The sequence below is a fragment of the Sander vitreus genome, chromosome 7 (genome assembly GCF_031162955.1).
Source record: "Sander vitreus isolate 19-12246 chromosome 7, sanVit1, whole genome shotgun sequence".
Lineage (NCBI taxonomy): Eukaryota > Metazoa > Chordata > Actinopteri > Perciformes > Percidae > Sander > Sander vitreus.
The window spans coordinates 25,160,999-25,172,199 of record NC_135861.1 but is presented as its reverse complement, the minus strand read 5'-3'; the positions used below and the strand labels follow the sequence as shown (position 1 = coordinate 25,172,199).

Genomic DNA, 11,201 nt, shown 5'->3' with positions numbered 1-11,201 from the left:
ATTTGGATTAAAAAGCAACTTGAAACTTTGGTACAAATTAAAGACATATTTTATTGACAGATTAAAGACATTCAAATTAATTTAAAACATGTACAGGATGAATAACAAAGTGAAAACGTTTTTTTAGTCCAATTTTAAAGACACAAAAACAAAACATTTAATTTTAACTTAAACCCTTTAGGTCATTATTCAACCATTAGGAACAGTTTCTAGGACTGCTACAACAGACACTTATTGTTAACACTTTTAATTGGCCTTTGTTGAACATATAAAAATTTCAATGTGACACAATATATTCTTTGGTTTGCAATAAGGGCTTTTTTAGGAATTCATTAAAACGTGTACACAAAGCACCTCTCTGTGGCCATGGATTCACACGTGATTGTCTGTTTGACCTTCATGGATAGCAGCCGAACACCACAAATTGCACCATATCTGTTGGATTATTTATAAAAGATCACCTCAGCTCAGGCTCAGCTTTGAAGATGATCCCCTCTACAACAGTCATGTTAAGTGTCAAAATAGATTAACAAAAAAATATCACCTTAAAAACATGAATACAACTTCATGTAAAAGTCATCAAACTTGTACTTTGGTAGATTGGAATGGTTAGTGTGAAACTGCAGACTAATCCTCTCTGGTCATATTTATCTGAAGTTCAGGGAAATTTGGACAATACAGCACTAGTAGATTTCACAGTCTGCAACTGATGGAGGAAAAAACGGAGATGTTTTTTGTACGCAAACTGCCTTACAATACAAATTTCTGTCCTATAAGATCTGAGACGGTAAGGAAGTGGACTGGAAGGATTTTGGCAGTGACTGAGCTATTCCACGGAACTGTACACATCCATACTCTAAAATGGGATTTCCGTTTGAGTCATGCTGTTCCCATTAAACCTTTTGCTGTCTTTTGCATTTCTACACACGCCTCCAAACAACATCCTTACTGCGAGGCGTGACATAGATTTTATTCCGTCAGAAAGCAAATGTATTTGTATTATCATGCATCTCCTTCAGTACAGGGCCTTTTGTCTGCCCCATCATATCAAACACTTTTTTATTTTTTGTTGTAGGCAAAGGTTCTTCACTTATCCTTCGTCTTGTGCAGCCAACCTTTCTTGTTAGGCTTTAGATGAGTACTCTGCAGATTATGGGGTAATTTAATGACAGGGAGAGCTTTGGTTGGCCTTCTGTTGGTAGTATCTCTGTTCAGTCACGACTGCTAGTGCCCGCCTCCACTTCGAGACTCGCCAGTCACCCAGTCAATGATGATAAATGACAAACTCATGATCATGAAGATGAATCCCAGTGCAGCAAAGCATGCAGCCTACAGGAGTGGAAGGAAATAAAAGGATAGCTGTATCAACAATGCCATAGACATTTAAATGACCAAGTTAAATTCAAAGTGTCCTTGATAGCTGGAGGAACTGAGTTGTACCTGAATCTTGGGTCTGGACAGAAAAGGCTCCTTGTCTTCAGGAACAATACGGACGTAGAAGGTTCCAGGCAGGATGAAGATAAGGCTAGGGGCAGATGTGGCTCCTGAAGATGAAGAAGAACAGAAAGAGGAAGTGAGTTGATTTAATGTTGTACACAGTAAGTGATTACACAGTTTACAGATTATATAGGTCTTCTTGTGCAAACATACCGATGAGGCCAAAGATGTCGCGGATGGAGGGCACGAAGATAACCAGGAGGTTGACCACAAAAATTAGACAACATGCAATGGCGATGTGTACCAACCAGTTGAAAGGCTTGGCAGGGAACAAGATCTGGAGCAAGGCCCTGCGGATCTACAGAGGTAAGGAAGGAAGGAACGAAGGAAAGAGTGAGAAATGTTGGTCTATGGTCTTGTTTTATCACCACAGGTAACATTAGTGTTATGGAAATGCTGTTGTAACAAGCTATATATAAGATAAGCTCCTATAGGCGTCAATTCCATCCCAACTAGCTGACATTTTTAGGTATTTTCCATCCTATATGTGAAATACGCTCATTTGCTCTCTTGTTGAGAGTTACTCTCATATCCATCAGTTCAATATGAACCTGGAGCTAGCAGCTCGTTGGCTTAGCATTAAGACAGGAAATGGATAGCCTGGTTCTGTTCAAAGCCTACCAGTGCCTCTTAAACTCACCACAGGCAACCAGTAGAGACTCCAAGTAAATAACCCCCTTGTAAAACCACAACTCGACGCTTGAAATTTATTTTATTATAGAAATTAAAACAAATGAGATCGTGAGAGACAACATATAAATTAGTGAGCTTAGAGGAGTTTTTGTACAGAGCCAGGCTAGTTGTTTCCCCCCTCTTTATGCTAAACTAAGCTAACAATCGCATCTAACTCTCTGTATGAAACTGAAAAAGCTTATGTCCCAAAATGTCAAACTATTTCTTTAATCTAACGGTTAAAGGTTTACGACTACAGCATGTGTTTGCTGCTTAATAATTCCTTGTAATATGGATGTTTTCAACCCATTTAAGAGGGAATGTTTAAAAAAAAAAGAACAAGCTCCATACAGTCAACACATTAAAACAAACTGGTTTCAGAAGTTACACCCATGACAGGCACAGCACTGAAACAGTAAGACACTTTCAGTGGCTTGATATATCCAACATGCATCCTTTGGCAGCATCAGTTATTTGGTGTAGAGGCTACATCGGCAGTATTGAAGGACTTATGATTTGCAGTTTGTAGGTTCAGGATCTGCCTAGACAACATTGTTAGGAAGGGTTAATGGAAGGAAAAAGTAAAATGTTATAAATTAGTCTCTAGCCTATTGACCAATTAAGACTTTTGTCTCAAAAAAAGAATAAACATAGCATGTGGAGTGCCACATGGCTCTATTCTGGGCCCACTACTCTTAAGTCTCTACCACTAGTGGTCATCTTTCGTAATGTTGATTTTAATTGTTTCAAAGATGATATCTTCCACAATGGGGTACGCATTGAATTTTACACATATACGTATGTTTATCTCTTTAAAAAAAATACATTTTATCTTTTAGAACTTTTCTTTAGAGAAAATATTTAGATTTGAGAGGCTGTAACCATTTTTCTTGAACTGATGTATGAATTAACCGATGATACATTTTAACAAATAAATTATTCAACTAATTGTTTTAGCTCTATATTCTTATAATCTCCCCTTTTGTGACTGTTGATTTGTATCTGAATCCACTTTTATCATGTAAAGTGTGATGAATTTGAATGTGTGGAAAGTGTCAGGAAATCAAAACAAATATTATTCTTGTTGATAGATGTTTTACCGGGAAAAGAACCACGGGGACGGTGAGAGTGACGGCCACCAGCACAGCTAGACGCACACAGAGAACCAGGACATCCAGGGGGTCCACTTGACTGTAGGTGTGTAACAGCTCTGACTCCACAGCACCTACCCACAGAGAAGCCATTTACATATCTCACATGGTATATTCCCTAATTCACAACACTGATAAATGCTATGGGTACAAGTGGCTCATTCATTTGAAATTTTGTTCCATTCACAACTTAAGAAAAGGGTGACCTTTGAATCTCAGGAGTAAAGAGTATCTTACCATAAAAAGTGAGGTAACCAAAAAGAGCCGTTAGCAGGTACATGACAAACATGGCAAGGATGGAGATGTTGGCAACGGCCTGCATACGTTTCTTGGTGGCACTGGGGTAAAGCCAAGCATAAAAATGCGTTAATTTTACCAAACCTTTTCAGCACAGCTCTCTGTGTGCCTATTAAGAAACCCCATTTGGATTTGGTGAAATGGATGACGTTATTCAGACTTACTCTCGTAGCTCAGTGTAGATTGGTAGCACCTCTGGGTGGCAGACGAAAGCGAAGGCCAGAATTGGGATGGTGTACGCTGTCTAAAAGCCAAACATGCCAAAGGTCAGTGAGTAACCCACAAAATATGGCTTGAGGAACACAATCTAATGCTTGTTTTATACCAGACACCACTGTTGACATAACACACTCTCATGCAGAATATGTTGCAGTCAATCTGCCGTGTTGACCAAAAAAAATATATACAGCAGATGATTCATGTGAAAATGTTTTACCTGTGAGTTTGTGGTAAATAGTTTGGCCTTACAGAAGTCATCTGTCCCATTAGTGGCAGTGTTGTAATGGGCAGTATGAGTCATGTTATGATTTACATCAACCAGTGGACATGGGATGTTGAATTTCTTGTAGATAACCTGGAGAGACACACCCATTGGTTAATCAAAGATAAATATTTAACGGAGTAACAGCTGGTGTAATTGTCTGTATATCTTTGTTGGCTCAACAGTTGAGACTCACCGAAATCAGAAAAAACACCATGCAGGAGAGGGAGAACCCGCTTGTATAGCCCAAGTAACCTGTGTTGCAATGATAATAACATGTTGCAGAATGATTTATGGATTCTGGAAGTACAGCATATGAATGTAAGCACAACAAAAAAAACAGGTAGTGGAGACATGAGAGAGTATGGGGAATTAAAAAAAGAAAGAAATAAAATGTGACAAAAGAATGGAAAACATACCAAGTTGTTTCATCACTGATAGAGGAAGGATGATGAGAACGCTAACAATCATGATCAAGTAGTTTCCATTCAAGAACCACTCTCTAAGAGACAGATGTAAAAATAAATAAAATCAGCACATCACAAAACAAAAAACTGAAATTACACATGAATCGTTGTCAGAATAGCACTTTGACACTCACCCTGTGTTTTCATATTTACCCAGGAAAGATTGAATAACCAGTGGGAGCTCAGACTTGACGATGAAGAGGTAGCTGGACATTGCTAAAAGTAAATGAAAACAGTCAATCTGATTATGCTTTCATTTACAGATATCAGACATAAACATCAAAGGAAGACAATGGCATGACAATACCTCCAATGTTGTGTATTGTAATGATGATTGCGGCCAGCATTTTTCCTGGGGCACCAAAAGCCCGATTCCCAAGCTGCTCATAAGCCCGGATGCCTGAAAAAAACAATATACATATATGAGTGTGATAACTTATGAATGCAGGATTGACTATGCCGCTACTACATATGCTATATTATGTGTGTTGAGTCTGGCTTACCAACAACTCCAGCACTTTTCAGTAGGAGATGAATTGAATATGCAGACAGAATGGCAATGGACAACAAGAGGATTCTGAAACACACAAGAGCAAAGATCTGTTGGTAAATGTAATACTTTTTTCTTTCTTTTTGTATGTATCAACGGCCTCACAAACCTGGACATTATTCGTATTAGAGTTAAAGCTATGCTCATAATCAAAATAAATAAAGACCGAAAGAAAGAGAGAAATAAAACTATTTTTCATAAAGTTCTTCAGAAACTACATTGTAACAAGCAATTCTTGTGATTTTCGTCTGTTTCCACGCACACAAGTGAGTTTGGCTTTGAGAGACCGCCTCTCCAGCCATCCTCCACCTCCCCCTGCCACATAGCACAGGACTTTTCCAGGCAGGCGTGTCTTGGATGTGATCACTATGAGCTATTTTTAACCACTCAAATCTGATTTAGGGAAGCTGCGTGTGTATGAGCTCTAATGTAGATTCTGACAGATCAGGCTTTGTATGGGAGCCATTGTGTATACAGTATTACACCAACAACTCACACAGGTAGAGGGACAGAAACACAAGCACAGAGCCCACTCCCCTGCCACCACACATTCATGCCCAAACACTAATACACAGATGATACACACACACCCATGTGGCCCTACTTTTAGCCTTATAAGGACCCTCTGTTGACTATATCCAATCCGTGTCCACCAACATGAACTTAATCCTGATTCTAATGTGTTAACCCTAAATTTTAACCCAAAATAATGATTATTTATAATTTATTTATGGAGCACTTTTCAAGCAAGAGGCCCAAAGGACTTTACAGCATTAGGAAGCAAAAGACTGAGGACATAGTCAAATATATAAAATGAGTAACAACCATGCACAAATACAAAAATGTGCTATGTTAAAGCTATCTCAATATAAAAATATTAGTTTTTAAGAGAAGCCATTAAGAAATAGCCTCTTTTCAAAAAGTGAGGAGAAAATTACCTAAAATTCTTTAAAAAATCTTCCTGTGTCAGTCTACAAGTCAAACACACATACATGTCAAACAGCCTTGCTCTGTTCTTATAACCTCAATGAGTGTGCACATTTGACTTGACCGTAATACTAAATATATTTTATTTACAGGAAGCTAAAATCAGTATACTACTGTCCTCTTTGGACAAGATGGGACAATATTACAAATTAAAATACTGTGCTGTGAGAAAATAGCATGCGCCTACATGGGTAGACACATACACAAACACACTGACAAATGCAGCACGGCACAAAGTTTAGCCAAAGTAGGGAGGTTTGGCTTGCATACTCACAGAAAAAGAATGATTCCGGTGTTGGACATCGCGAAAGCCAAGCCCAGAATTCCACTGCCCATTATGGCGTTACTGAGGTTAAAAATGGACATACCAAATGAAGTCTTTCCCTCGAACTGCAGGAGGAGGACAACACAGACAGATCAATTCACAAACAAAAATCACATCAACAGCATACGATTTACTGTCTCTCATTTAGATACATCAAATCAATCTGACTTCTGTGTTTTTCAACATATGACAAAAAGCACTCACATCTGTAAAGAGGTTTTCTTTCTTGATGCCAGTTTTATGTGGGAGAAACTCCTCTTGTTCAGCCAAAGCATCCAGCCCATCAAACCTACAATGGAATCAAAATCACTGGTTTGAAGGAGCCACAGAAATACTGTCGCTTTTTCAATGACACCACATTTAAAGACACATTTAAAACATTTTAATTCCTTTGAACTTCTAACACCTTTTGCTGTGATATGTTGTTCCTGTACCAGTAATTACTGTTCATTTGTGAGTCTTACCCATCTTCCCTGTTGTGTCCATTCATCTTCTGAAGCTCCATTCTGGTTCCTGGGGTTGTGACTTGAGAGATCTACTTTGGCTGGACTAAAAGAATCCTCTTCAAACTGTCACCTGGATGGAGGTAAAGAGAAATCCATTGTTCAATGTATGGTAATCACCTACAAATTTGGCCATTATTTTTTGCACAAAGATTTAACGTCAGCTTGGATTGTTTTTACATAACATGCGTAACATTCAAACACCAACTTTTAATGACGTGAAGAAAACTGCAAGCAGTCTTGACTTCAGCATGTGTCTTTACCTTTCATTGTGTATGTATGCATCACTTTACCAAGTTAAGACAAGATTTCAGAATCTTCCAAAAAGCTGAGGGAGAATTGCGATGTATTTACAGTATACAGTATATATACTTTTATGAGATAGATGGGAATTGTTGGTCTCTGGACTCTGGTCTACAATACAATAAAGTCATATTACAGAGGCAGACTGGCAAATGTCCTTAATATAACCTCAGCCTTTTAAATGTAAACATACTGGTTGTTTGTACTTGGAACAGAAGAAAGCCACATCACTCGACAAACACTGAATATGGTGAATGTAATACAAACAGAAAATGCTATGTGGCTTCAAAAGGGCAGACCTATTTATAAAGTCTTGAGACACACACCACTGAAATTTGTTTCTGCTTGCCAAGGACAACAAGACTGTTGCTTTTTTTCTTTTGGGGAATACAAAAATCCTTTGACACTGCTTTATTTTTTGGAGTTTAGCTCCCTATTTCAGATATGATGATAAAAAAACTCCAATATTACTGTGATTGTTCAGAAAATAAAATCCCAGCAAAAAGAGACACTTGGGCTGTAAGTCCATTTAAAGCTTGTGTGACATGAAAGGCTTTCAATAACAAATGTCTAATTTGTTGTGGGCCACACAAAGCTGGCATGGAGGGGCACTGGGAATGAGCGTAGGTCTGTGCTGCTGCCACGGGGTCATGGGATACTTCACTTCTCTGTGGGTCAGAGCCCTCAGGATTTTCACATCTGACCCCTAAGGACACACTCCCACTACATTGTGCCATTCCTTAAGAGTTTCCACACAAACCCCAAATTTGTTATATTCCTACGCTCATCAATGAACAAGCCTCTGGATGTCCAATAATCCATACAGCTTGGTGGTTGATAGCAGTGGGCCACAGAGATAAACAAAGGGTTCCTGTTTAAACCGTGCTATTTAGCCTAAATACAGAGTAGCCTTTTCCCTTCATACTGGCCTCAGATCAAGTTTGGTTTGAGTAACTTTCTTTTAGCTACTTTCCCATGGCTACCGGCCAAAACAGACAACCAACAAAGTATAGACCAAAATATTTTGTCCTTAACTTTCACAAAAACCCACTTTTAATAGATTATTTACCACTCTCTCACAGTGTGAAGGGCAGAGTTTACAATTGTGCAAAACTCAAGCAACACTTGTAGCAAGTAACAACTTTATTATAAGACCTCGGCTTGTGGCCTTCATCAGGGTCATTGCTGAAACGCGTCAATCTAACAATAAAGTTGTTATATATAGGCCTACTACAAATGTTGCCGGAGTTTTGGTCTCTTTAGACTTATCTCCCCTCTCCATACACCTTGGAAGTATTTGAAGTTTGGCCAGAAACCTCAACTCTGCTTCTGCAGGTTTTACCATGCTCTGCATTTAGAAACTAGACGAACCTTTATAACTACAAACTTGTTCCAAGTCAGACATTTCATTGGCCACAATGGCAGCCTTACATAGTGGAAAAAAGTAATAAAAACTAAAAAGTGCTCCTGCCCTTACCATTCATCTATACAACATTTTTCCCTAAACAACCTATCCACATGCCCTTTACAATTAGAAAATATATCTTAATATGACAAATAATCTATATGTTAATCTTGACAATTACATTTAAGTTAAACGCAGTAGATATTACTGCAGCCTTACTATCCAGCAGTTCATACCACATGGCTCTTTTCTGACGCAAGACCAGCTCACTATTGACAGTTAGCCCTTCCCCTTCTTCCTCAACATCTGAAAACACATTTTCTATTAACTTACCCTGGTCGTCAAGAACAAGGCCAGTTTTCTTTTCTGATTATTGACCCAATAAATCCATGTGCAAGTTCACTCAATTTTGAGACTCTTCCAATGTTTTGTGTATAGCTTGGTTCTTATGAGTCTCTCCAAAGCTCCTTGGTAGTAAAGAGAGGAGAGAGTGAGATGGATTAGAGGCTGGGAGGAGTGAGCGGGAAATGGGAACACCCATACTTAACCCTTTGTTAAACCCGTCACAGGTAGAGCCAGTTGCAATGGGACGGTGAGGGTTCTCTCAACAGGTGTCTACTTTGAAAAGGTGTCCACACTAGTGTTTAAACAAAGTAAATGAATTGCCTGTTAGTTTTCAAAGACAGTCTGCAGTTCAACGCCACAGGTAATCCCAGGAACCCATCCAATCAACAGGGCTTCTGGTGTTGATACTGGGGACAATTCACCATGTCATTACAGACTATGCAAGTGGAAAGGAGGGCAAAAATGGATGTCACCTGAGAGGGGCTTTGTCAGAGCATGGGCGGATATTCACTGACAGTTTGCATCCTGCTGGAAGTCACAGTGATGGTAATTAGCTTAGGAGATAAGTGCTTTTTTAAGATTGCCCACATGTGATAGTGCTTAAGAGTGGAAACATTGTGCATGCTTACAAGTTAGCATACGCTTGATCCAAAACAAACCGTAGGGCCTGAACCGACAGGCACCAGTGGAAATAAACAACACATAAAAAGATTCTTTATATGTTCTTCCGTAGTTTCAGCATCTCAGCAAACTGAAGTGTTATAAGACATCTCCACACATCTACATCATATAACACTGGAATTTCCCATTTTTTTGGGATCAATAAAAATGTATCTATCTATCTATATAAGGAGACGGTGTGCAGCAGAGCATACTTCCTGAATAAAGCAATAACACGTGCTCAACCTCTTACTCGTTAGAATTAAATTGTCATCCACTTCTTGGGGACGACATTTCAGTTGGCTGATAAAGTTTAACGCCCAAGACACACCCACGTTTTCTTTATCTCGGCATGACACAAATCCTTTACTGGAAAATGTGTTTTTCTGTTCTCATCTAGTGGCAGTGTACACAGATGTCAGAATTGTTTTTATATTCCTCTTAAAGAATTTTTAGTTTAGAATTCAGAAATCTGGACATGAAGTCAAAGACAAACACAACACCACTAAACTATTTCAATAATTGTGTCATGTTCAGGCCATTCGGTGCAGTTTGTAAGCAATATACAGTATTAAGATCATGGTCTGTACAGATTGGCTGAATTTATATAAAGAAACAGAGCATGGCTACCTTCGTCACCTTAAATGACCCTCAGTTAAACAAGTGATTTGGGAAAATCCAGGACAAAGCAACTAACATATACAATTAAATATTTGTGTGGGTGTAAACTTTAGCTAATCAGGAGACATTTTGACTTGATAAAACCACTTCAAATGTTATTTTTGTACCAAACAGTGAGGCCAGTATTTGCAGCCAAGACAATCTCCCATTTCAGTAAGTCATTTAAAATCTCACCTCTGTGCTGAACAGAACTGCCAGCATGTCAAAAAAATGGTCAGCATTATATCCTCAACTGAAAGGTTAAAGCAGAAAACAGCTGAGAAGAATTGTATCTGTACTTCTACTTTCAATATACAGCACTTAATCAGTGGATTTAGTGATAGGAATTGAAGTATCTCCCTGCATGTATGAATGGGAAATTGTGTCGTGGCCCAAATGCTGGAGCAGCTGTGGAGTGCTGGCCTGCAGGCCTTCCTCTGGTACCCACCTCTCTAGTAACAGTCTGATGGATGTCTTCAGTCTAGACAGAAGTAACAGGGTAAAAATTAAAAAATTGTTGGTTGGTTCACGTCCAAAATCTGCTTCTCATAGAGCCGTAAAGCTCCCTGCAGCTGTAAGAGGAGAGAAAAAAATGGGGGAAAGGAGGGAGGTAGTAACTTCGCGCGCCAAGAAGTTTCCTGCCCCACAGGACTGTCACAAGATAAGCCCTTCCCTGTTCCTGTAGACTGATCAGGCCACATGTTGTTCTCTGTCACTTTATGAAATACCGTAAACGAACTGTATATAAACTTAGCACAAAAAGTAAGGACATTTGTGTTTGGTAGGTTATCTGTGGTAACAGTACTTTTTGGCAATACATCTTATACCGTTGGAAAGCCTGTTTAGTTCCCTTTCAAATGGTGCTCCATTTGTAAGGAACATGTATTTGTGGGATGAG

At 38.9% G+C, this 11,201-nt stretch overlaps 1 protein-coding gene across 2 annotated transcripts; it reads right to left on the bottom strand.

Moving 5' to 3' along the window:
• Positions 1 to 26: 26 nt before the first annotated feature.
• LOC144521180 (sodium-coupled neutral amino acid transporter 3-like) lies at positions 27 to 10,901 on the bottom strand. 2 transcript variants are annotated; one of them, XM_078255572.1, is made up of 16 exons: positions 10,752 to 10,901; positions 6,892 to 7,003; positions 6,632 to 6,716; positions 6,377 to 6,492; positions 5,069 to 5,142; positions 4,873 to 4,965; positions 4,700 to 4,781; positions 4,518 to 4,600; positions 4,295 to 4,353; positions 4,054 to 4,191; positions 3,782 to 3,861; positions 3,558 to 3,658; positions 3,270 to 3,394; positions 1,651 to 1,795; positions 1,441 to 1,544; positions 27 to 1,329 (listed from the first exon to the last, which is right to left on the bottom strand). In XM_078255572.1, exons 2-16 carry the CDS (start codon positions 6,930 to 6,932, stop codon positions 1,225 to 1,227), a joined length of 1,431 nt encoding a protein of 476 aa, XP_078111698.1. In that variant the 5' UTR covers positions 6,933 to 7,003; positions 10,752 to 10,901; the 3' UTR covers positions 27 to 1,224. The 2 variants fall into 2 exon arrangements, with proteins under 2 accessions (XP_078111698.1, XP_078111697.1); XM_078255571.1 differs by lacking the exon at positions 10,752 to 10,901 and adding an exon at positions 8,972 to 9,141.
• Positions 10,902 to 11,201: the final 300 nt, after the last annotated feature.

Excerpts from the sequence above, each read along its gene's own strand:
- LOC144521180 (XM_078255572.1), bottom strand. The coding sequence starts at position 6,932 with ATGGAGCTTCAGAAGATGAATGGACACAACAGGGAAGATGG. Across the intron at positions 6,717-6,891 it reads GGACACAACAGGGAAGATGG|GTTTGATGGGCTGGATGCTT; the intron begins GTAAGACTCACA and ends ATTCCATTGTAG. Across the intron at positions 1,330-1,440 it reads TGTCCAGACCCAAGATTCAG|GCTGCATGCTTTGCTGCACT; the intron begins GTACAACTCAGT and ends CCACTCCTGTAG.